We start from the raw sequence: 25,301 nt of genomic DNA, 5'->3' as shown, positions 1-25,301 counted from the left end.
AGCATAACACATCATAGAGCATTTTATAATGGCTTATAAGGTCTTAGTATTATAATAGTTATAATGCTCTATAATGTGTTATGCTTATTGTTATAAAGTCTTATGTGATTTATGAGTGTTTATAATGATAGTTATACACGTTTATAAGCCAATTATAACACATAACTATATTTATAATGTATTATCGATGTGGGCATTGTCAGCCAGTTACTAATAGTTATAACGTATTGTAATACCTGACCTTGTAAGTCATGATAAAATGCTTTATAGTGTGTTATGATTATTGTTATGAAGCATTATGATCATTTATGAGTGTTTATAACTATAGTTATACAGTGCTATAACTGCATTATAACTCATTATAAGTATGGTTATAATGTGTTATTGAGATAGGCGTCAAGTAAAGTGTTACCGTTTTTTCTTTGTATAAAAAAGTTTTGTCTCCTCCTGCTGGTCAGAGCCTGTATCTACAGATGTGTCAGTGTTATGTTCTTGCTTCTTTTCAGCCAATCAGATCTAAGACCATGAGAAGCTATGTAAAATAATTATGAACATGAATAAAATCACAGAACATATCAGTAATATTTGACAACATGATGAGAATGTACCGATTGGTAGATATTTGAAATAAAACGGTTTATTTTACTGTCAGGGAAGTACCATGTGAACACATTCCTGTTGAGTTCATGTGTCCACTCTGGGCTCCTGTAGTTTAGTGACAGTAATGAAATACAATGAAATAAAAGAGACATGTTTTAAAAACACAGCAACTCTGCTCATTGAACTGAACAGATTTATATACAACGGCACAAACCAACAGTTCCAAAAGCCACTGTTTTCTGTACAGATTTTGGTTCATACTGAAAAACAAATCATGTGTATTATTTACAAAGAGATAAGAAATTACAGATCATACAAGAAGTCAGAGTTAAACATTTGCCATGTTTAAGATGATCACCACCATTGTTGAGGTTACCAGTTCACAGGAAAGAAGCTGTTTGGAGGTTTTGCCATTACTGGAGCCCATATTAGCATTAGCATTAGCAGCTGTTTACCCAGTCTACATCATCATAACACGTCTGTATTCAGAGCTGTTTCCAGAGGTGGAGAGAACCACCAGTGTCACCTCTTGTGCCTATCACGTTTCTTCTTCATATTTACCATGCTAACCAGCTAGCTCCAGACTAGCGTCTCATCGTTTTCCGATACCGAGGCAGTGGAACTCCCAGTCTGTCCTGGAGGAACCGCTCAGAGGACACACAGTAACCTGTTGTATTGTAAACACGACGATGACACCACTACCACCACCATCATCACCACCAAACACATCACCGGGAGTAAAACCACATTCAGCAGCAGAGAAAACGTACAAACAGCCCCTTTACAGTCAGTTCATGTTCACTGATGCAAAAAAAAAACAACAACAACATTAAAATAAACCAATAGATACAGTGAAAATATTCTCATTGATACAGTGATAAAGATTGGGAGCAGCTGATGTTGTCCAGGTGTTAACACCTCATGTCCACATATTACCAGCACCTGATATTGTCCAGATGTGAGGAGCAGCTGACGTTGTCCAGGTGTTGACGCCCGATGTCCACAAGTGAGGAGCAGCTGACGTTGTCCACATGTTAGGGGGCAGCTGACGTCCTCCAGATGTTAGGAGCAGCTGATGTTATCCAGATGTTGCTCCTCTGCAGCCATGGCGGCGGCCTGCAGCGTCTCTGTGTCGCTCTGCAGTGGATTCAGCTGTTTCCTCTCACTGTGCATGTTGTTTTCATGACGCTTCAGATCTGACGCCTGGAAACACACAAGACGGTCAACTCTCCATGTGATAGGGACTAGGGGTGTGTATTGGCACTGCCCTCACAATTCGATTACGATTCAACAGGTTACGATTCGATTCGATTCTACGATGCATCAAAATTCTACTGCACACAACAAGGCAACTTTTTCATCAGTCATGAGGCAATACAAGCAGTCAGATATTGAACAACAGATTTTATTGGCTGCTATGTGTGTATTATCACTCTCCTGTATCTTTGCCCGAAATGCCCCCGGAAGTAATTGAAACTTCACAACTTTATTGTCCACTCGAGGCCAGAAAATAAACAGTGACATAATCGATTATGGCACGTTGCCGTATCGATGCTGGGGGTAGGAGAGGGTGAAGGGGGAGGGGGTGGGTAGGAGAGGGCAGCAACTGCAGGAGAAGTAGGAGAGCAGGCATCACTCTGCAGAGTAGGACTCCTACTTGTTGTATTTTAGGGTTGTTGTTTTTTTGTACAATGAAAAAACATGTGAAATTAAATTTTCAGATGTCTTACATGTTTTTGAAGCCAAAATTAAAACGGATAAATCACTGTTTTTCTTGAGAGACTCTCTTTCACAAAAATGTATTTTTCTCAGCTTTCTAGAAAAAAAGTGGTCTTTTTGGTGCAACCAGGCTCTATTCAACTTAAGATAAATCAAGAGTGGAACAAGGTACAAACAAATGGTTTTTTCCCTAGTTAAATAGAGAGTCTCCTCTTTCCTTTGAGCTGTTTGGTGTTTTCAGAGTCATAGTACAAAATATTCTCTGGGTCTTGAAATATTACTCAAAATGCCCCGAAACGCTGGCACCTGGCACTGACCATGTTATAAAAGAGCTGGCACTCAATGAGTTAATAGGGACACACAGACAGACTGGACTCTGACTGTCCAGGCATCACACCTACCTTGGCAAAGGCCTTAGTGCAGGACGGACAGACAAACGGTTTCTCTCCTCGGTGTCTCCTTTCATGGTCCTTCAGGTGAGATTTGTGTTTAAACGCCTGCACAGGAAGACGAGACGCACCGGTGAGCAGACAGACAGGTATGAGACAGAAGATCACGGACGGAGACGGATTAACTCACCTTTTCGCACATCTGGCAGGCGAACGGCCTCTCGTTGCTGTGAACGCGTTCGTGTTTCTTCAGGTCTGGAGCTCGGATGAACGATTTACCGCAAACGTCACACCTGTACGGTTTGAAGCCCGTGTGGATCTTTAAGTGTTCTGGAACACACAGAGGACGGAGGTCAGATCAGGAATAAAAACACAGCAGGATCTGGTGGAATCTGGTTGTTATTTGTACCTTTCAAGTGAGCGTGTGTGGTGAAAGCTTTGCTGCAGATTTCACAGGAAAAGGGACGCTCTGCTGAGTGAAGCTTCTCGTGTTTCCTGCAAGAATACACAGTGATCAGGGGCCTCGCGTGGTGGAAACGTGCGTGCATGCCGAAAAATCCAGGTTATATACACATTTACTTTGTACATCCCAAATGAAGTGGAATGGTGGAGTCAGTTATTATGATCTATTGTTATATAATTGTAAACTACAACTCTGAGTTGTTTGAATGACAGAATTCTGTTCTCATGAACACAACACAAAGGAGGGATGATTCATAACAGTTATTTTGTTGTAACCTTATGCACTGATCATTAGGCAATGGTGTAAGCATATATTGTTAAAGGGATAGTTCAACATTTTGGCGAATTCACCTATCACCATAATCCCTATAGTTCTAGGAGTAGGTTCATTAGCTTTAATTGTCGGTGCACGCTGTTTTTAGATCGGCGGAGCAGAGACATGAGCCCTGCATGGCGCGCTGTATTTCTGCCTTTCCCTCATCAAACTCATCGAATACACAATCCAACAACTCCAAAACACTCTGGTGGACAAGTTGTGACCTGCACATTCACCACGCTATGAGATAATAACAATATGAGACAGAGTTGTTTTCAAGATAAATACGTAGCCAGAACTACTTCCAAGACATGGCTGCTTTGCGGAGTGATTTCAAAAGTGCAAGTAGTTCCTAGTATTTGCTTGATGTGTCGTAATGTTACATATACAGTACGTTATTATTTCATAGCGTTGTGAATGTGCAGGTCACAACTTGTCCAGGAGAGCGTTGTGGAGTTGTTGGATTGTGTATTTAGTTTGATGAGGGAAAAGCGAAAGTATTGTGTGCCTCCGTTGTGTTAGCTGAGCAGCTCACGTCTCTGCCCCGCCGATCTAAAAACAGCATGCACCGACAATTAAAGATAATGAACCTACTGCTGTGACTATAGGGATTATGGCAATAGGTGAATTTGCCAAAATGTTGAGTTTCCCCTTGATGATCTGATTAGAACACACTAGCTCACTCTTCTGTCCCCACTCCCACTTCTACCTGACCTTAAGCCTGGAGCCAGTCTCAGTCTGGGCCAAAGAGTCTTAACCTCTAATCAATAGGAGCCTTTGTGCATGTTCAGGCCTCTATAGATTCCAACATATTGGAAGTGTTGCTGCAGTGTCAGCACAGTCACAGAGTTTGTTTTTTTTAATCATAGGTTGCACTTAATCCAAAATGCTCACACAGCAGACTGACCTAACGCTGCTGCTGTGCTCCACACTGTAACCTCCATCTAGACGTCACTGTGCTCAGACCCTCCACAGAACACACTAGGCTTGGGCGATAGGTAAAAAAATTCCAATCGGCCACCGTACCCCTTTAAATCGGCGGTTGGCGATATATTCGGCCGTTATGACACGTGTGCAGAGTGCAGGTGATAGATAAATAATTTCAACAGAATTGCTGTGAATCTGTGAACGCGCACGTATAAAGGGCGGATTCAAGGCAGCAGATCAGTCACAACCAGAGCACCGACGCGTCAGAGAGAAGCGAGGTGAGCGCAGCGCAGCGCACACCTTATGTCTCCTGTGAGGAAGAAAAAAAAAGAAGAAGCCTGTGGTCCGACTCCGACCTGAGTTATTAAATGTTTACGTTTAGGCTATTTAAAAGTAGTTTAGTTGGTGCTGACTTGTAAATGAATGCTGCTCTGGATCCAAAGTATCCAAACAACAGAACCATTTTATTATATTAGACTATATATTTTCCATCTTTGCTGAGCATAAGATTTGTTCTAAATTAAATAAAAGCCTGTCCCATAGACGGGTGTGTCTATAAGACGGGTCCGCTCGGCACACACACACACACACACACACACACACACACACACACACACACACACACACACACACACACACACACACACACACACACGGCAGAAGTCCGGGCCGTGAGAACCGGCAGCCTACCTTTCGTATGGATAATCAGCGTAATAATCCGTTGTTGTGATGGACACGCTCTTCTAAAAATAATTCAGACTCGTCGGAAATCAGTGTGAATAACATACGTATTACATAGCTGCCAGATCCAATTTACGCATGCTTTGAATTGTGCTCCATGTAAATTAGGGTTGAATTCTGTGGAGCCAGACCATTAATTTGGCAAAATAAAATGCAAAAAAAATCGCCCAGACAATCGCCAAAAATTAAATCAACCGTGACGGACTCAGCCGGTGGTCGATTGGCGATACATTCGTCCTATCGCCCAAGCCTAGAACACACATGCTCCAAACTGAGACAAGCACATGGAATGGGATCATAATGAGTTAATGTACAGCAGGGAAAATAAGTATTGAAGGCGCCAACAGTCTCTCATGGTGAGCTGCATAGCATCCATTGTGGCTGAGCGCACTACTCATTGTTTACCTGCTGATTCCAGGTCTGTCTAAGCTGTGATTGTTGTATTGTGTGAAATTGTGGTCCTCGTATGTAACGGAAATAACATTTAACCGTTATCTAGGCTATAACGTTATATGTGCACTCATCTGCAACGTCTCCTCTCCTCTTCATTTTTAGCAAATTGGCCCATTGCCATAATCCCTATAGTCATAGCAGTAAGTTCATTACCTTTATTTATCGGTGAGAGCTATTTTTCAGAATGGCCGAGCCGAGCGGCGAGCTGCTCAGAGCTACACTACGGAGGCTCATGGGATCATCAAACCCATCAAATACACAATCCAACAACTCCACAACGCTCTGGTGGACAAGTTGTGACTTGCACATTCACCACGCTATGAGATAATAACACAACGTTACCAGACAGAGTTGTTTTAGAGGGAAATTCATGCAAAACAGCTGATGCACGTTCCTGTCAGGGGCAGTTTTTCAGCAGCAGTCTCTGTATTTACCTTGAAAACAACTCTGTCTGGTAACGTTCTGTTAGTATCTCATAGTGTGGTGAATGTGCAGGTCACAACTTGTTCACCAGAGCGTTTTGGAGTTGTTGGATTGTGTATTTGATGAGGGAAACCAAGAAATCCCATTAGCCTCCGTAGCGTAGCTCTGAGCAGCTCACGGCTCTGCTCCGCCGTTCTAAAAATAGTTTGTACCGACAATAAAGGCAACAAACCTACTGCTATGACTATAGGGATTATGGCAATGGGCCAGTTTGCCAAAATGTTGAACTATCCCTTTAAATTTGACCCAAATGGATGTGTTTCTGTTCCCATTCCACTCTGTTTGGACATGCAGTCTGACGCTGTAAATCAGGACCCAGTGTTTCTTGTTCCTCTGGATTCCTGATTGACTGAAAGCAGCAGAACGGGGTTTTACACCAGATGTGGAGCTGGTGTGCAGGGAAGGCTAATTTGCATGACAGCTCTATCTTTGATGCATCTGACCGTTTGCGTGACAGATGGTGTACATAACATATTTGTGCGTATTCGGCGTGTGTGTGTGTGTGTGTACCTGAGTCTGCTCTCGTCCAGGAAGGTCTTCCCACACACCTGGCAGGCCAGCTGCTCTCTGTGTCCGTACAGCAGGTATTCAAACTTCATGTCCGTGGTGGCCGTGGACCAACCGGGAGGCTGCTCGTCCTTCACCTCCCCCATGCTGTCGGCGAACGTCAGCGTCTGGGTGGCGTGATGCTCCGCCCCCAGCTCTTTGGGCTCCGCCTCCATCTCGCCCACCACATCCTGGTCGTAGCAGGTCACCTGGAGAGGCCACACAGCAGCTTACAGTCTTATTATGGACTTGACAAAGACTTAGGTTTTATCTAAACCTGTTTTTTTGTTCTTACAACTTCAACCAACAAACGTAAAACAGAGTTCTAGCAGCAGACGGGCCTCAGCTAACAGCTTCTCTCTGCCTTTACCCAGAACGATGCACTTAACAAGTCAGTCATGTATAGAGCTGTAGCACACTGGAACAGTCTCCCCCCACGCTTAATCACAACTGCTGGGATGTCCAGTTTTAAAATGAAACTGAAGGAAGCTGTGATTCGTCATGAAATGAGTTGAACAGTAGGAAATTATGAAATCATGAAATTATGGGGAACTCTCTATAATCATGTTAATACATTTACTTACTACTAGTCATTTTTCATATAATTCTTCTATAATCATGTTAATATATTTATGTTGAATGACTTCATGTAATTATTTTGTGAACATGCTGTAATGTTGTAACTGTCTCTGTTTGCTTTAGGTTAGTCTTCATTTCAATGAAGACTAATGGGGATCCAGAATAAACAATAAACAGGTGCTGTTTGTACATGTGAGGATGACAGCGCCACATCACAGCTTCTCATCTGTTTCTTAAGACTCTTCACTTCAGACTTTTACAACTCCTGAGAGTCTTAAAGGGACAACGAGGAGTTTTGGAAAAGCGAAGTGTTTTCACACTACATTTATGAGCCTCCGCACCGTGAAATTCTTTGACCGGCGCAAGACAGACTCATGTTTTCATTCATCAAGAATTAAAGTCAGAGGTTGGAAGACGATCACATACCGTCGTAGTTCCGACCATAAACGGTGATTCGGCGGCGTTATTCTCATGACTCGCCACGAAACCGAAAGTAAAGAAACGCTGGTCGGCTCACCCAGCATTTCCACCACCACTAATAATAACAAAATAACCATAGAGACAAAACCATATATTCATTGAAAATGGGCCCATTAACAAGTGGTAACGTAGATTCATCCACATTAATATGAGACTTTTTTATTGTTGCGGAATTTTTCGTTCTGCCGCTAGAGAAACTCCTCGTTGTCCCTTTAAACAGTACAGTATATTAGAGTTTTTAGCCTCGTCTTTGACCACTGTCTACCCACTGCTCCCTTTCTGTGTTGCACAGCACCTCTATGGCTGCATTGTTATTTACCCCGGGGATCAGCTGACTGCGCTCTCACCAGCCCGCCTAGCAACCACAACACTCTTTTCTTGAAATCATTTTCCGGGACATTTCCAGCTGCTCCAGTCTGACAGACATGTCATTACACAACACACTCACACATCCCCGTCCCAGTCATGCTTTGCTTTGACAGTTGTGCCTTATTTTGTACATTTAACCAGTTTGTTTCTATGTTTATTCCTCTCTCAGCCCCAGAAGTCTGATTTAAAGGGATAGTTCACCCAAAATTGAAATTTTCATTATCTACTCACCCTCGTCAGATTTGGACAAACTGAGAAGAGGAGCTTCGAGAAGCTTCTGCTACAAACAAGCTTGAAATATAGACTTATTTAATTTTTTTTGGGACAGTTTCGCATTTCGGGGCGTCAATACAAGACGGACATTACATACGAGCAGCATGGAGGTATTTGGATGTTTTTTGGTGTGTCTTTTTGTTACAAAGACAGTTGGTATCCATTTGCAACCGTTATATGGACATGCACTGCTACGCCGAGACCCCCTGTAACGCGGAGGACTCTGAAACTTCTCCCAGCCCTTAGTCCACATGAGGGTGAGTAGATAATGAGTGAAATTTCAATTTTGGGTGAACTATCCCTTTAAAGATGTGCAGTCTGTGGCTCTGACTTCTCTATCTCTTACATGCTTAGAAATGATGACAATTTCTTTCTTTTTTTTTTCTTCCAAATATTTTTTGGGGCATTTATGCCTTTATAGATAGTACAGTTGAGACAGACAGGAAACGGGGAGGCAGAGAGAGGGGGAATGACATGCAGTAAATGGCGCCCGACGCGGGACTCCAACCAGGGCCGACTGCAGCGAGGACTTTGCCTCTATAACGTGGGGCGCCCGCTCTAACCACTACGCCACGCGACGCCCCAATGATGACAAATTTATCATAGAACAGCATAAACATGTTGTTTTTGTTTTTAAACCACACCCACTACAGCTTTCTGCTGCTCCCCCATCTGTCAATCAGCAGAGAAAACCCTTATGATCACCGTCCGATACCAGAAACACTCATCAACTAAAGTCTCTAGTTTTCTCGCTAGGCATTTGTTTGGAAGATAAATCCTTGGTGGGGTCTAAAAAGGTCAAACAGAGCTCTGGTAGCTGATGTGATAGATCATTTTCCAGGACAACTCAAGCTTTTCTAAGACATTCAACTCTTTTTTTTTTCATTCAACCCTGCAAAACTGCTAATATCCCTGCAGAGGAGATGTCAGCTCCTCTCTCATAATGGGCAGCGTGCGCTCACTGGCGCGTGGAATGAAGCTAACAGCATTAGAGTTCCAGGAATACAACATGTACATATTTATCTTGTATTATACAAGATACCTTCAGATAATACAAAGTGTGTGTACCTTGTGGACATCCTCATTGGTCAGCTCTTTCAGGATGGCCTCTTGGACACGCAGCGCCGCACTGGGAGACTTATCCAGCTCCTGATTGGCCGATGCTTCCACAAGGTCGTCGGCGCTGGGCGTGTCGTCGTGTTCTCCGAGGACCTTGACGCAGTCACAGGCCATCATGAGGTTAGTGTCGGCGTGACAGACGGCTGATGTCAGTATTTGCTGATAATGTATTGATCAGTATTGATTACCTCGGACTCGGCAGCCAGCTGGGCCTCGGGGGGCAGCGCCATCTTCACTATGTCATAGGGAAACTTCTCTTTGTCGTCTGATGACACGTCTCGTTTCTGAGCACACACACACACACACACACACACACACACACACACACACACACAGACCATCAACTATCCACTATACACCCATTGTCATTACTGTCACTTCTAGTGTATCTGTACTTTACTGTCACTATGGAATTACTTTTGTATCAAATCAATCCAAACAAAACCTCTTCAATGTCAAACAAAAAATAAGAGCTTGAGAGAGAATAACATTTAATTTAGGGAGAAAAAAAACTCACCGAAGCAAAAAACTGTAGTCTCAAAAGCAAAATGTATAACTTGAAAACAAATTACAAATATATTGGTCCTTTAAATATTTTTGATAAATATGTTTTTGTTTACAGTTCGCCTTGCTTCATTTTCAGTTAACAGGGTTTTGCTCTTGCTGTTCTCTCTCCTTTGCTCCCTGAGTTTTTGTTTGCAGCTCTGCGGCGTGGTCTGCTGTGACCACTTTGACCGGGGATGACTACTGCCAGTCAAAGAAGAGATGCGCTAAAGGTAGAGACATACGTTCATTTCTCCTTTCTAGTATATGGGAGGTGTGCAATAACTCTTGTTTTATTTTATTTTTTACTTGGGAGATGTGCAATAACTAATGCTTGTTTGTTTGTTTGTTTGTTTGTTTGTTTGTTACTTTTTAATATTTTTAACCCCTAACTGGGTGTGTCTGTCTCAAACTGTCATTTATGTATATTAAGGCCGCTTTTACCATTCACTTGAGTCCACAACAAATTTCCCTTGTGGGACAATAAAGTTTATTCTATTCTATTCTATTCTATTCTATGTTGTCACTCATTGTAACTATCTGAGCCTGTCAGTGTGAAAAAAAATGCCTGTTTATAGGGCGAACTTTGACGGGAGCCACTTGCCCGGTTGAAGAGCCACCTCAATAAAAGTATTATCCATCACTCACGTATAAAGAAAAACATCTGAAAACAGGGCCCAGGTTGAAAAAAAAAAAACGAAGTTTTCCTTTAAATAAAGTTTTATTCTTTCTCAAGCTCTTATTTTCGTTGAAAACATTGAAGAGGTTTTGTTTGGATTGATTTGATACAAAAGTAATACCATTCTGTCACTGTGTGTTTCTCGTACATTACTGTGTGTGTGTGTGTGTGTGTGTGTGTGTGTGTGTGTGTGTGTGTGTGTGTGTGTGTGTGTGTGTGTGTGTGTGTGTGTGTGTGTGTGTGTGTTACCTGTGAGCAGAGCTTGTCGAGGAAGCGGATGCCCAGGATCTGTCCAGAGGACATCATGAGGTTGACGTCCCTCTTCTTGACAGAGATCTTTGCTGTGTACATGTAGTTCAACACCTCCTCAAAGATATCAGAGCGGATGAAGTCGATCTCAATCACAGATGAATTGTCCACCTGAATCAAACGCAAACACACACACAGATTTTTAGGGTGTGTGATGGGTGCAGGAGGACAGAGCCTTCCCAAAGGACTGATCAAGTCAATGTGTCACCTCATGTTTCTTGAAGAGCTTCTTGAAGTAGTTGGAGCAGGCGGCGAGCACGCAGCGGTGAGCCCGGAACTTGACGTCCTCCACCACCACGGCGATGTCGCAGTGCTCTCCCTCCAGACGCTGCTCGTTCAGCAGCTTCAGGAAGATGCTCTTGTGTTCGTCGTCCACGTACTTCACTGTCTCTGCCATCTGCAAACAGAAAACAGAGGGTGATACACAACGCTTAGGGGTTTCCCTCATTAAACTCACCAATCAAAGGCTCAGTTCACCCAAATCAACAGAAACATTTTCCAAGGCTTAGCGGTCTGATCCTGCACTGTGGATTACGCTACAAACCAGCCTCTGACAGTAACGAGCTGACTCAAGTTAACACACAGCATGTACTGGTATGACCAAGTGAACATCCAAGATTAAAGGATAGTTCAACATTTTGGCAAATTCACCTATTGCCATAATCCCTATAGTCATAGCAGTAGGTTCATTACCTTTAATTATCAGTGCATGTTGTTTTGAGATCTGCAGGGCAGAGGCACGAGCTGCTCAGCTAACACAATGGAGGTGAATGGTACAGGTCCCCTGTCCCTCATCAAATACACCAAATACACAATCCAACAACTCCAAAACGCTCTGGTGGACAAGTTGTGACCTGCACATTCACCACACTATGAGATAATAATGTAACATTACGAGACAGAGTTGCTTTCGAGGCAAATGCAGCCGGAACTACATTCCTGACATGACTGCTGGGTGGAGTGATTTCAAAAGCGCAAGTAGTTACGATCATTTGCTTCATGTGTCGTAATGTTACATAATTATACATGATTATTTCAAAGCGTGGTGAATGTGCAGGTCACAACTTGTCCACCAGAGTGTTGTGGAGTTGTTGGATTGTGTATTTGATGAGTTTGATGAGGGACAGGGCACCTGTACCGTTCACCTCCATTGTGTTCGCTGAGCAGCTCACGTCTCTGCCCCGCAGATCTCAAAATAACATGCACCAATAATTAAAGGTAATGAACCTACTGCTATGACTATAGGGATTATGGTGGTAGGAGAATTTGCCAAAATGTTGAACTATGCATTTAAGACTAATAATTCAAATATGAATTAACTGAACCCTGGATGTTTTATTTACCGGTAGGTGTAAAAACTTGTTGCAAATGAGCGAACTACTGCACAGCCCCCAGGACACTGTTCATGACAGCTCTTGATCTCAGTCTCAAGAGAGAGAGTGTTTTCAGCTCTGTTGGAGATAGTTGGACACACTCTCACTCCCAGTTCACATGTGGGGCCTATTCCGACTGCTCACTGTGATGCTGGAGCTGTGAAACTTAAAAACTGCAGGATTCTCAGTGAAGCTCTGTGGCCCCATTTCTCTGGTTTCTGAGTGGATTTCTGGAGCTTTATTCTGAAGGGACACTGAAGTCACACTGAAGCGGATCAGCATGTCAAGGTTCAGGTCTGGGGGGTCAGGTCTGACTCCTCCACTCTCTGGATTTTAAGTGTTAACACCTCTTCATTAGAAACGGACCTGTCGGTCCCTATGAGCAGCAGGGTGTCAGTCCAGCGCCCAGAGGCACCGACAGACCCCCCCACGCTAACCAGTATGTTTGCAGTAGTTCATGTACCTTCAATGCCGCGGACACGCGCACCGTTGCGTGTGCACGCTTCATGGAGCCTTTGACTGAACGGAAGGGGCAGACAGTCACCGAGCTCACGCGTACATTGTTTCAGAGGATTTTATTTATTTAATGAAGCTCCGTGAACCCACCGGGTTTTATCTGGACACGTCCACAGACCCGGTACACACCTGGACCCGCACGGTCAACCGTCTCTATAAGTTAGTCCATTTGAAGCGGTCTGGGCTCAGGCGATAACGGCTGCGATGTGAACAGTAACGTAATGGTTTTAAAACTAAGAAAAAGAAAGCGTGATAGTGGGAGAATAACGTCGTGTCGGTGTGTACACCGGAGGTTTCGGGTGGTAATGGTGACTGTGTTTACCAGTGGGGCTAGCGCTAGCCTGTAACACAGAGGAGCTAACATGCTAAACTAAAATTCGACATTCTAAATGATACCGGTGTAAACAGCGGCCTGCCGGGCCCAGCCCAGCTGACTGGGATGCACCTCGGGTTAACCAGCGGTGTGTAATAACCGTTACGTTTACAGTGAGTGTCAGTGTTACACGACATTTTTTATATTTGTGGTGAAACTTGTGGTGTTTGTGTTAAATGGCGGACAATTCGGCCTGTGAGTCCGCTTCACACAAAATGGCGTTTATCAAGTTACTATCCACCACGGACTAGCTCCCATTAAACTGCTGACCGACACTATCGTCTGTCGGACGGGTAGCGGGCCGCGTGCCTCGCCGCCGTCCCCGGGACCGACTCACAGGCACGCGAGCAGCAGCGGCGCCGCGGCTCCGGCGACAGGAGCGAGACGGAGCTCGAGCGGCCATGGCGGCTCGAGAACGCGCAGACATCCTCGCGGAAACGGAGCTCGAGCGGGGGGACGAGGAGAGCGCGGAGCCGTCGGTGCGGGCTCTTACCGTCACAGAGGCCCGGGTGAGCGTGTCCCTCTGGGTGTGTCAGTGCACCGGGAGCCGGGAAACACTTTATCCGGTTGTTGTTGTTGTTGATGAGGACGAGCACCGAGCGGAACGCCGCGCTTTGCGCCAGTACGCACACACTGCAGGAACACGCAGGCAGCGCGCCAAACATCTTCTGAGTGCGACGGCACTAAACCTCTCACGCATGCGCCCCCTCCTCCAGTGACTGGGCCTCCGAGTGTTCAGTCTCACCTGTCTGTCTGCCCCCCCAAAACACAACAGGTCCCACACTTTATACAGACTATGATCCTACATCCTTCTGTGTCCCTCCTGTCAAATAAAGAAGTAAACTGTGAACTGAAGCTGCTGTGTGACTGTGTTCAAACCTCTGCCATAGTAATGAATCCTATTTTTTGTACACAGAGGGGTTCTCTGTGAAAACCTCAGACATGATTGTGGTTCTCCAGTGATTTAGAGGTAGGCTATTGTATTTTAAAGGAGGTCATAAGGGAATAATTGGTTGATAAATCAAAGAGAGTGCTCTAAGATCATCTCTGCAGGGTTTTACAGAGAACAGTCTATTCTGACAACTTAAAGGGCCCTAGTAGACTAATGTGACTGGGCTGTTATATATTAGCCTATATTATAGTTTAAAAGGCCTTAAATATTGCATTTAATAATTATGATAGCATTGTGATATTAAGTAAGATGAAAACGACTGTAATCAAAGTGTAAAACGGAATCATTTGTGAATCATCTCATAACCCATCAGTTGAGCATCAACCTGAGTTTTTTTTTTTAACCATTGAAAACCTGTGTGAAAAGCCAGTGACATGGCTGAGATGGGGAGTTTCATGTGAGCAGAAACAGACTCAGTTTCACTGACACCTGCTGGTTGTAGCAGGTACTGCAGCCTCTGTGCTGTCCAGCAAGTTGCTTTTTTTTTGCATTATTGATGCGAATCGGCTGATCAGTAACATGTAGGCCTATTGATTGACCTGATGCTTATTTTTTCTTTAGTGATTCAGTTTAACCGACAAAGATTTTAACGAAACTACCGCACATATATTTTACAACAGATATGATGTTAGGTTGGGAAAACCAGAACATTGGCAAATCAGAACATTGACATAAAAACTCTTTAATATCACTTTTATACAATGAGGAAAACATGTTTAATTTAATTTTGAGGAATGTTAAAGGTCTTTTTTTGGCCTAATCTAGCTGCTAACTCTTAAAATATAATCCTTTTTGAACTGATCCTCCAGGTATGAGTACAAAAACATAAAATGACTTCAGAGTGTGACAGCTCATCAGAGAAAAGATCATAATAATATCGTCCAACTTCATAAACATGAAAAAATATATTTAGAGTCCATTTTTTTTAGGTTTTCTACCAGTCTAAACTAGTTTTCTAATCTGCCCCCATGAGAGAAAAGAAAGGTAGCCTATAGATAATTCCAATTAATCAATTATCTCCACTTTGAATTTTTAACAGATGTCTGATAAATGTCTGTAATATAACGGATCATTTATATTTGGGTATAAATATACAGTATCAGGATCTATCAGTAACAGTAGCTATCATCATTCATTACAAATTAGCTGCTTCCCTCTGTCCATGAGTGAAGGTATGGCGCCCTGCAGCCAATCAGAGTAGCTCATACTGCCTCAGGTGCATGCGCTGGATGATGTCACGACAGTCATTGAAGACGCGCCGGATGTTCTCGGTGTCAATAGCACAGGTGAAGTGAGGGTAGCAGTAATGTTTCCCATCACCACTTGCTGTGCTGATCCTCTGAGGAACAGAGTGAATGTCAGTCACAGCAGTTCATATGATGATCATGATGATGATGATGAAGAACATGTGAACAGAAATGGAAAACTGGTTTTACCAGAAACTCGTCTCGGACGAAGAACTTTGCTCTGGTCACTCTGGGGTCTTCGTCAGCATCTGGAACAGCTGGAAACACATACACAGATCTTATAAGTAATAACTTCCTTTACTTTAGTCAATGGCCTACACATGTGAGAAGAAAGGAGAAGAATCAGTGTTCAGCAGCAGCAAAATGTTAAAGGGATAGTTCAACATTTTGGCAAATTGGCCCATTGCCATAATCCCTATAGTCATAGCAGTAGGTTCGTTACCTTTAATTGTCGGTGTAAGCTGTTTTTAGAACGGCGGAGCAGAGCCGCGAGCTGCTCAGAGCTATGCTATGGAGGCTAAGGGAATTTCTTGGTTTTCCTCATCAAACTCATCAAATACACAACCCAACAACTCCAAAAGGCTGTCGTGGACAAGTTGTGAGCTGCACAATCACCACGCTATGAGATAATAACGGAACGTTACGAGACGGAGTTGTTTTAGAGGTAAATTCATGCAAAACCGCTGATGTGCGTTGCGTTCAGGGACAGTTTTTCAGCAAGCAGACTCTGTATTTACCATGTATTTACCTCGAAAACGGCTCCGTTTCGTAACGTTCCGTTATTATCTCATAGCGTGGTGATTGTGCAGGTCACTTGTCCACGAAAGCGTTTTGGAGTTTTGGGATTTTGTATTTGATGAGGAAAACCAAGAAATTCCTTTAGCCTCCATAGCGTAGCCCTGAGCAGCTCGCCGCTCCGCTCCTCCGTTCTAAAAATAGCTTACACCGGCAATTAATGGTAACGAACCTACTGCTATGACTATAACGATTATGGCAATAGGCCAATTTGCCAAAATGTTGAACTATCCCTTTAAAGATCATCATGTTTTCATAAACTAACTACAGCTGTAATAAAAGTAGTGGAGTAGAGGTATAAAGTAGAATAAAATGGAAATACTTTAGTGCAGTGGAAATAATTCAAGCTGTACTTCAGTAGAATACGTGCATGTCTGTATTTGCAGTAAGTGTATTATACCATCAACAGGGACTTGGTAGTTGTTGTATTCTGGGAAATAATCCTCCAGTTTAGATTTTCCAGCCAGAATCTTGTCAGCCAGCACATCCTGTTTGTTCAGGAACAAGATGACTGAAATGGTCTTCAGAAACCTGCAACCAATCAGAGCACAGAGAGGGTTCACAACAGCCAATCAGAGCACAGAGAGGATTCACATCAGTCAATCAGAAATCAGAGGCAGTTAACCACAGCTGATGAGAGTGCAGCCATAGAAGTGGGTCCAAAATGTTCCTCTGACACATGAAAACCCTCTTGGTTATAGCTTTACCCGCCTTGTTGGCATGTTAACAGCTATAACCCACTGCTGGTTTAAGAGAATGAAAGACAATAATGATTCACAGTTCTGATCAGATTTAATTTTCCAATATATCTTTAACGGTAGTTTCACTAATGTGATCTTAATGACTGACAGGTAGGACAGAGGGAGACTGTCAGTGATTGTCATCAACTAATTCAAAATATCTTATGAACCCGGATACATGAGTAATTTTAGTACTTTGGGCCCTTTCCACTGTGCTATATACAGTATGCACCAGCAAAACATTAATGTGAGACTTTCTCAATTTTCTAATTTCTCAAAAATTAGGGAAAGACTGTAAAACCCAGAGACTAAATATTATGCATGTACATTTATTGTAAATCAACACAACATGTGTCATTTCTTTTTTGCAGTGCATGTTCAATGAGCAGTACGCAACCGAGTTGCAGGTTACAACTTGTCCACCAGAGTGTTTTGGAGTTGTTGGAGTGTGTATTTAGTTTGATGAGGGAAACGTGGAAATACCATGCAGCTCGCATCTCTGCTCCGCTGATCTAAAAACAGCTTGCACCGACAATTAAAGGTAATGAACCTACTCCTAAAACTAGATTGTAGCAATAGGTGAATTTTCCAAAATGTTGAACTATCCCTTTAAGGACTCCAATTACAGCCAATAATAGGGCACTTATCTTATCTATCTTACACAACCAATCAGAGAGCAGCGAGTTAACCTCAGCCAATCAGAGAGCAGAGAGGGTGAAGGAACAACCTGTTGGTCCAGATGGATCTGAAGAGGTCGAGGGATTCTCTCAGCCGGTTGGTGGAGTTGTCCTCTCTGATCACCATGTTGTAGCTGCTGCTGGCTGCGACAAAGATGATGGCCGTCACATCTGAACAGAGAAGACAAACACTGATCTGAGATCAGCTCCTCTCACACACTTCAAATGTGTCAGCGTTTGTTTTCTCACCGTTGAAGCACTGAATCCACTTCCTGCGCTCGTCCCTCTGTCCTCCTACATCAAACATACTGACAGACGGTCAACAGTCAGTACCAGTCAAAGGCTACATCCCTACTATGTTTTCAGAAACCATCTTCATACTACCACACTGATTATGGCATGCATGAGTAGAAGGTTTTCTCTGTAATTGATTAAAAGCAAAGAAAATACTACAAAATATCAGAGCAGAGAAGAACTGCAATGATAAAATGCAGAACTTAGTGGACAACAGCTGCAGCAAAGACAAGGTCAGTAACAGTTTGATTGCATTATCCTCCATATTGTTTTGTTTTCTGGTATTGGGCTGTGGACTCCATACTACAATGCCTAAAGTTTATCACTGGCTGATTCACAGGTGAGCTGATTGAAGCTCTATGATCAGATGGCTCTCGCTGAAATGCATCCTGGGAGTGTTTTTGTGAAAGAAGCTGTTAAATGTGTTGTGATGGGATGATCACTCCTCACACAGCTGTATGGCACCTGACCCCAAACCAGACAAGAGCCAGAGCCAGAGCCAGAGATAGGGTTAGGGTTACTATGGCTCATAAGGCACCAGGAACAGTGTGAATACAGTGAATTTAAAGGGACAATTCAACATTTTGGCAAATAGGCCTATTGCCATAATCTCTATAGTCGTAGGTTCATTACCTTTAATTGTCGGTTCAAGCTGTTTTTAGATCGCTGCTCACGAATCGGTACTTTCACCTTTCCCTCAAAACTCATCAAATGCACAATCCAACAACACCAAAATGCTCTCGTGAAGAGGTTTTGACCTGCACATTCACCACAGTATGAAATAATAACCTATATATTAAGGAAATACTCTGAACTTCTTAAGTTTTTTAAATCACTCCACCCAGCAGCCGTGTCTGGAATGTAGTTCCGGCTATGCATTTGCCTCAAAAACAACACTGTTACATTATTATTTCATAGCGTGGTGAATGTGCAGGTCACAACTTCTACACAAGAGTGTTTTGGAGTTGTTGGATTGTGTACTTTGTTTGATGAGGGAAAGGCAAAGTACCGCGCCTCAGTTGCGTTAGCTGAGCAGCTCACGTCTCTGCCCCGCCGATCTAAAAACAGCTTGCAATGACAATTAAAGGTAATGAACCTACTCCTAAGACTATAGGGATTATGGTGACAGACAAATTTACCAAAATGTTGAACTAGGCAAGGCAATTTTATTTGTATAGCCCATTTTTACAGTTTGTCTCCAACATGGCATCATAACAACATCCTCTGACCTTAGACCCTCACATCCACTGAGGAAAAACTCCCTATCACTTTAATGAATGCATGCAGCATTTCTATTAATATCATTGTTCGCATTCCCCTGGTCAGTGTGTGTGTGTGTGTGTGTGTGTGTGTGTGTGTGTGTGTGTCAGGTGACATGAGTCCTGCTACAGATGGTCCCCTAGCAGTTGTAGAGGAACTTAATCAGTCTGTGACTTCTTTAAAGACGTCCTCAAACAGCTATGTTTCCAATAAAAACACAAAGCTAACCAACAGCTTTCAGTGTACATCATGGACCTCACCTTCCCTTGCGGACCTCATGGAATAGTTGGAGGGGAATAAATTAGGGAGGAAGATGAAAACTGAGAAAAGGCTTTTGGACTAAGGCCATCATGGCTGAGAGAGCTCAAGACAGCAGTTTTGCGAGCTCATCCCTGCAATGGAGCTGATGCTCTGCAGAGTCAGCTCAGTGTTGCATACACAAGACTGGCGCGGATTTGCGGAACAATTTTAATTGGATGCAAAATAAGAAACACCCTCGACTGCAGGATGAGTCATCAAACATTTGAAATTGCTTTGAAGGAGGAGAAAATACATTTATTTAGCTGTAAAAATAATCAACTCTTAGACACATAATTGGTAAATATCAGGAGATAAATGAGTAATTAACATGATACAGGATTACATTTTTTAACTCCTGAGGCTTTTAATCAACATCAATTTTCATTTTGCCTCGACTTTGAAAAGTAGCAGTCAGATGCAAGAGACAGGTGATTGGTGCAGGTGGACAGACGGGGCGGGGCTAGAGGTACTCACTGGAAGTTGACCTTGTCCACCTGGAATCTCGTCTCAAAGATTCCTGAGGTCAAAACTCTGCAACGCAACAAATCCTGCAGGAGGCGAAGACAAGGTTTTTTACTGTCAGCCTCATAACACTCAGACAAGTCATCATGGATGCTGCCAGCTGATTGGTCAGGTTATTACCTGGTCAGTGGGTGTGTAGTCTGTCTTCCTAACTGAGTCCAACCTGTCCAGGAAACTGCAACACACACAGACATCATGGTGGTCATACAGCATTTCATGACATCACAAACCTTTTCAGCCAATCAACTGACCTTTGCAATTCCCTAAATTGTTGTGGAGCGAGCGTGTGTGTGCCATGGAGCCATGTCAGTCCTAACACACTGTGTATGTGTATATCAGGTCATTGCTACAGCCATGGCTGACTGTCGTCATGTTGCCGTATGTTGTATAAAATATATTGTGTTGATTTTTGTTGCTTATTGTTTGTTGTGTGGGTGTTTGTTGTGTGTTCTTACTACTTAGCACAGTCAATCAGCTGATATTCATTGGAGCGTTCGAAGCAGGCCTTCACACCGCTGTCCTCCCACAGCTGCTGAGCATGCTCAAAGAAATCCTGACACACACAACACAGTCCTGTTAGGAGCAACTACACACATCTAGTGACAGGACACAGAGCTCAGAGTGTTTGGTGAATGACACAGCTAGTCATTTATTGTTCAATGGACACAACAAACAAATCCTCAATAAGCTGTCAATCAGACCTATAGTGGAAAATCAACTCCTGCTTGTTGAGGGGTCACTGGGCTCCTCCAATCATGGAATGGTTAGGGTCCCCTGGAAATGTTATGGGGGTCAAACAAGTAGGTACTCAGATCAGCCCTGAAAAACTCCCAGGTGGGGCCTGAGGTTTATTTTGGGCTGATTTGGCGTAGTCAAAGCAGGATGTGACGGCAAGAGAAAGTCCCCAAATAAGCATCATTTTTAAAATCCAGCATTATTTTTTTTTAAAGCGTCTTCACAGCTGGAAAAAAGAGAATAAGTCAGTAAAAGACGTATGATAGTCGTAGTAAAAGATGTAAGATAAGTGGACAGACAACTACGCAATCAGAGGATGCGTCCTGTAAATCTTTCTCCAGGTAAACACCACAGTGTGCTATCACCTCATTGGACAGCAGTTACAGCAAGTTTGAAGTGTGTGTATACTGTCAACCAATCAGATGACAAAAAAAGCGCAGGTTTGTTTTGTCTCTTTGTCGTCCTCAGAGACCGGAAATGTCTAGATAATGAGGCCTCAGGTGAGACACACACACACACACACACACACACACACACACACACACACACACACACACACACACACACACACACACACACACACACACACACACACACACACACACACAAACTGTGTGTGTGTGTGTTGTGTGTGTTTTGGTCCCAGGTTAACTTGTTACATCATGTCATTAACATCATTAAAACAAACAAGCCCATGGCCAAGTCTCCTGGTGCAGCTTTAAAGGAACAGTTCATCTGTTTTATTGACTACAGTAACCTCAGTTCTCACGCTGACTGACCTGACTCTTTCTCTATAGGTTTGGATTGATTATGGTCTGGATCTGTTCTGACTGGTGTCATGCTGATGTTCACAGAGTTTCCTCACACATTGTTAAATCCTGATGACTGATGTTGTGAATCGTTGATTAACAGCTGATAGACAGAAGGTATTTACAGATCAAATCATTTCAGTGTCTGAAATGTGATGCTGCTTTTCATTATTAGAATAATTACAGTTAAATGAATCCATAACTTAACCTTCGTATTGTGTTAGCTTTCTGCTACCATCTATGGTGTTCGGGTCAGTTTTGACCTGTGTTTTAAATCAGCTGTGTTTTAAATCAATCTGTTTTTCTTCTCATATTGTTAGGCTTCCTATCCATGAAAATATTGTTTTTTAATATTTGTTGGTGTGGGTCCCTGAGCCTTTTTTGTCAGTATACCCATTGACTTCAATTGAACCTTCCTCTTATAGCTTTCTGCTGCCATCTATGGTGTTAGGGTCAGTTTTGACCCGAGTCTTAAATCAGCTGTAAAACACACTAAAACAATTATTTATCATCCCATTTGTTTCTCATCTCTTGGTTACGTTGTTAGGCTCCTTATCCATGAAAAGGTTGGTTTTGCACTTATGATTTCAGGTTTAACTCTAATTGTTGTTCTTATCGTTATAACCGGGTCAAAATTGACCCTAACACCACAAATGTCATAATTTTAACCCAAGCATTTTAGAATTTTGTGAAAAAAAAAGTTTTATTTTGTTAAGATAGAGGTTCCTGACAAAGTCAAAAAGCCTTGATGCTACAAACAAATTCATGTGGTACTTTGATGCATTTAAAAACTGAAGAGAAGGGTTAAAATTAACCAGTTGCTTTCCCATTTTACTGCACCCAGGATGAGTTCTGATCACATATATGCTTTTAGCTATGCAGTATTTCCAATGTAGTACTTTATGTGTGTACTTGTACTGTACAGTCTATGTATATGTATATGTCTGCTGTGTGATGGTGTGACACCTCAGGTGTGTGAACATCCTGAACTGACATCAGCAGAGACTCGTTACTGCTGAACAGTGGAGCGCTCTCACCTGCAGTCACACACCTGACAGACATGTGTGTGTGTGTGTGTGTGTGTGTGTGTGTGTGTGTGTGTGTGTGTGTGTGTGTGTGTGTGTGTGTGTGTGTGTGTGTGTGTGGGTGGGTTACCTCTGTGTATTCAAAGTCAGACAGTGGTGCGATGCCCTTGATGTAGTCGACTCTGAACTGGTTGCCAGGGTTACCAATAGGAACGGGTGGAGTCAACACACCCATAGCTGTCACGATGGTCTGGAACACACACACACACACACACACACACGTTCACATCCAGTGGTTGGCAGCTGTGTGTGTGTGTTCAGTAGTGGAACCTACCACGATGGCGTCCTTCACGTTTTTCCTGATGTCCCGAATCTTCTCCTGCTTCTCTCTGGAAAAACAGACACAAGGTTTGGATCCCATCAACATCAACCCTCCACTGTGATGACATCACTCATTCACAAATACAACAACCTCATTCTAAACTTATATCACAATAAAACATCTCATTATTAAAAAGTTAGAAATTGTTAAGCTGTTGAAGAATAATCCCCTCACTTTTACTAATGTCTGAATAAAAACTATATATATAAGATTTGCTTTTTAGATCCCCCTCCTCCATCCTCTCTCCATATTGTTATCGTCATTACTCTTTATCATTATGATCAGTATAGCATTGTTGTTGATATTAATATTACTATTGGTACATTCCTTTTTTTCCCCCTCTCTCATGTCTATTATTAACTATTTATTCATCTTTTTCCCCCCCTTTTACCTAATTGAAGTATTTATTATTATCATTACTGTTATCAGCCTGCATAGATATCACATGTGCACACACACACTCACACATACACACACATAATAACACAAATATTGTTGTTTGTTTCACAATTTGTTCTTTTTATCTGTGTCATATTTTGTTCACTGTACTGTCCAACTTCACAATAAAAAATTCAAAAATGAATAAAAACTTTATCAAACTCATTTGACTAGGTGATGAGGACTGTGATCAGTGTCACTGACAACAGACTGATGCCCCCCCCCCCCCCCCCCCCCCCCCATCTGACTCACTCAGCATTGAAGCCGTCCACATGAAGAATCCTCATCTGCTTCACAATGGTGCTTTTCCCCGATTCTCCTGCGCCTGCAGACAGACACACAGACAGACAGTTAGAGAGGTGGACAGGTGGACAGACAGACAGACAGGTGGACAGAGACAGGTCATCTCACCCAGCAGCAGCAGTCTGTGCGTGGCCTTATACGCCTGTCTCTCTTTCTGCAGCTGTCTCTCGATCTTCTTGTTGGCCTCTCTCTTGGCTTTCTCATCCAGTCGTTCTTCCTCTGTCTGCCCTCCCAGACAGCCCATCTCAACTGCAACCACACAAAGCCCACAACAATCAACAACTGGAAACAATCCAGTGAAGTTCCTTAGGTTTAGAATTGCAGACACAAGGTTTGGTTTAGACTTGGTTATTGTTAGGTTTAACTTTTTACTATTTAGTAACTTTAGTTTAGGGTCGGTGCAGGTTTAGTGCTGGTTTTTCATTCACTCCTGATAAGTATAGAATTGGTTTAGATCAGGTTTAGAATTAAATCCCCTGTCACACCCAAACCTGTTCATCTGATTGTAGAGGAAACCCACACACCTTCATGACTGTATGTTTGTCATTTCTCTTCCAGTCACTGAGCACTTATGTCTTTTTTTCTTTTAACTACGGCAGATACATGTTAATGATATAGAAATATGGAAGCACAATTTATAGCAGGAACTATATATTTGTTTTTCTCACCATTTTGAAAACATTGTAGTAAGTTGAACATTGAAATGTTACATACCATGCTACAGCGTCTACACCGAAAGAGGAAAAAAGAAAAGGAGGGGAAAAAAAGAAAAAAGAAAAAGACAGAACAAATAAGCACATTAAGAGAAAAAGACTGAGAGAAGACTTTTGTCCCCTGGAGAAACAACCTGCAGCAGCTCCGCTCACTGTTGAAACAGCACCAGTATGTCAGTACTGAAACCAGTTCACCTGGGCCCACTTCAGTACCTGTCAGTGATCACCCCAACCCGTCACGTCTCAACAGGTCCAGATCAGTCCCTTGTTCTGCTCGTCCATCAAAGTCCAACAAAAAAAAACAACCAAAAACAGCAACAGTGCTCAGCCAATCAGCATCCCCTGTTTGTCTCGCAGTAGTCCAGCTCAGGTCCAGTCCAAGTCCAGAAAAAGAGCCAGTCCAGGTTGAGGTTTTCTTTCCTCTCTTCAACTGAGTGGCAACATCTGAGCCGTCTCTCTGTCTCTGTCTCCTACCCCCCACCCCACCCCACCCCACCCCACCCTCCTATGTGGAATAGCACCTCATTAGTTGTCGCACGAGTTTTCTTTGGGGGATTTGGCCGTTTTTCCTCCGGTGTCACTTTTGCTGCCTGACAACCAGCAACTGATCCACAAACACACACTCCACTGCTGCTTTCAATCTGTTATTATGTTGATGTGTTTTCTTAGTTATATCACCTGTACCAGGGCACAAAGACAAAAAAATATGCAGGATGGTCTTGATATGTAAATTAATACAATATGATCAGCTCATCATATACGTAACATTTATTAACAATGAGATTGTGTGATTGAGTGTGAGATTGTGTGATTGAGTGTGAATGTCAACTAATAACATGAACAGGAGCTAATAGGTGTCA

The 25,301-nt window shown here is 42.9% G+C and overlaps 2 protein-coding genes across 3 annotated transcripts; both read right to left on the bottom strand.

The window, feature by feature from the left end:
- Window positions 1-722: 722 nt before the first annotated feature.
- Window positions 723-14,015, bottom strand: zbtb14 (zinc finger and BTB domain containing 14). The gene is made up of 10 exons (XM_083995184.1): window positions 12,824-14,015; window positions 11,196-11,384; window positions 10,928-11,098; window positions 9,645-9,740; window positions 9,406-9,549; window positions 6,601-6,845; window positions 3,118-3,203; window positions 2,899-3,038; window positions 2,721-2,816; window positions 723-1,803 (listed from the first exon to the last, which is right to left on the bottom strand). Exons 1-10 carry the CDS (start codon window positions 12,866-12,868, stop codon window positions 1,663-1,665), a joined length of 1,353 nt encoding a protein of 450 aa, XP_083851310.1. The 5' UTR covers window positions 12,869-14,015; the 3' UTR covers window positions 723-1,662.
- Window positions 14,016-15,393: 1,378 nt separating this feature from the next.
- gnal (guanine nucleotide binding protein (G protein), alpha activating activity polypeptide, olfactory type) lies at window positions 15,394-23,972 on the bottom strand (the record flags this gene model as incomplete). 2 transcript variants are annotated; one of them, XM_083995172.1, is made up of 12 exons in its annotated part: window positions 15,394-15,540; window positions 15,638-15,705; window positions 16,644-16,774; window positions 17,711-17,831; window positions 17,910-17,968; window positions 19,989-20,062; window positions 20,157-20,211; window positions 20,492-20,622; window positions 22,736-22,855; window positions 22,940-22,994; window positions 23,678-23,750; window positions 23,837-23,972. In XM_083995172.1, the coding sequence occupies 12 exons, from the start codon at window positions 23,970-23,972 to the stop codon at window positions 15,394-15,396; spliced, it is 1,170 nt and encodes a 389-aa protein (XP_083851298.1). The 2 variants fall into 2 exon arrangements, with proteins under 2 accessions (XP_083851298.1, XP_083851299.1); XM_083995173.1 differs by having other exon boundaries at window positions 20,492-20,589.
- Between the last annotated feature and the right edge of the window lie 1,329 nt (window positions 23,973-25,301).

Source organism: Trachurus trachurus (assembly GCF_905171665.1).
Source record: "Trachurus trachurus genome assembly, chromosome: 20".
In the NCBI taxonomy this organism is placed as follows: Eukaryota; Metazoa; Chordata; class Actinopteri; order Carangiformes; family Carangidae; genus Trachurus; species Trachurus trachurus.
This window is presented reverse-complemented; position numbering and strand designations above follow the sequence as displayed.

Coding starts and splice junctions, on each gene's coding strand:
- zbtb14 (XM_083995184.1), bottom strand. CDS start 12,868: ATGAAGCGTGCACACGCAACGGTGCGCGTGTCCGCGGCATTGAAG. Junction 6,846..9,405: donor CCAATGAGGATGTCCACAAG/GTACACACACTT, acceptor TGGCCTCTCCAG/GTGACCTGCTACGACCAGGA. Junction 3,039..3,117: donor CACACACGCTCACTTGAAAG/GTACAAATAACA, acceptor TGTGTGTTCCAG/AACACTTAAAGATCCACACG.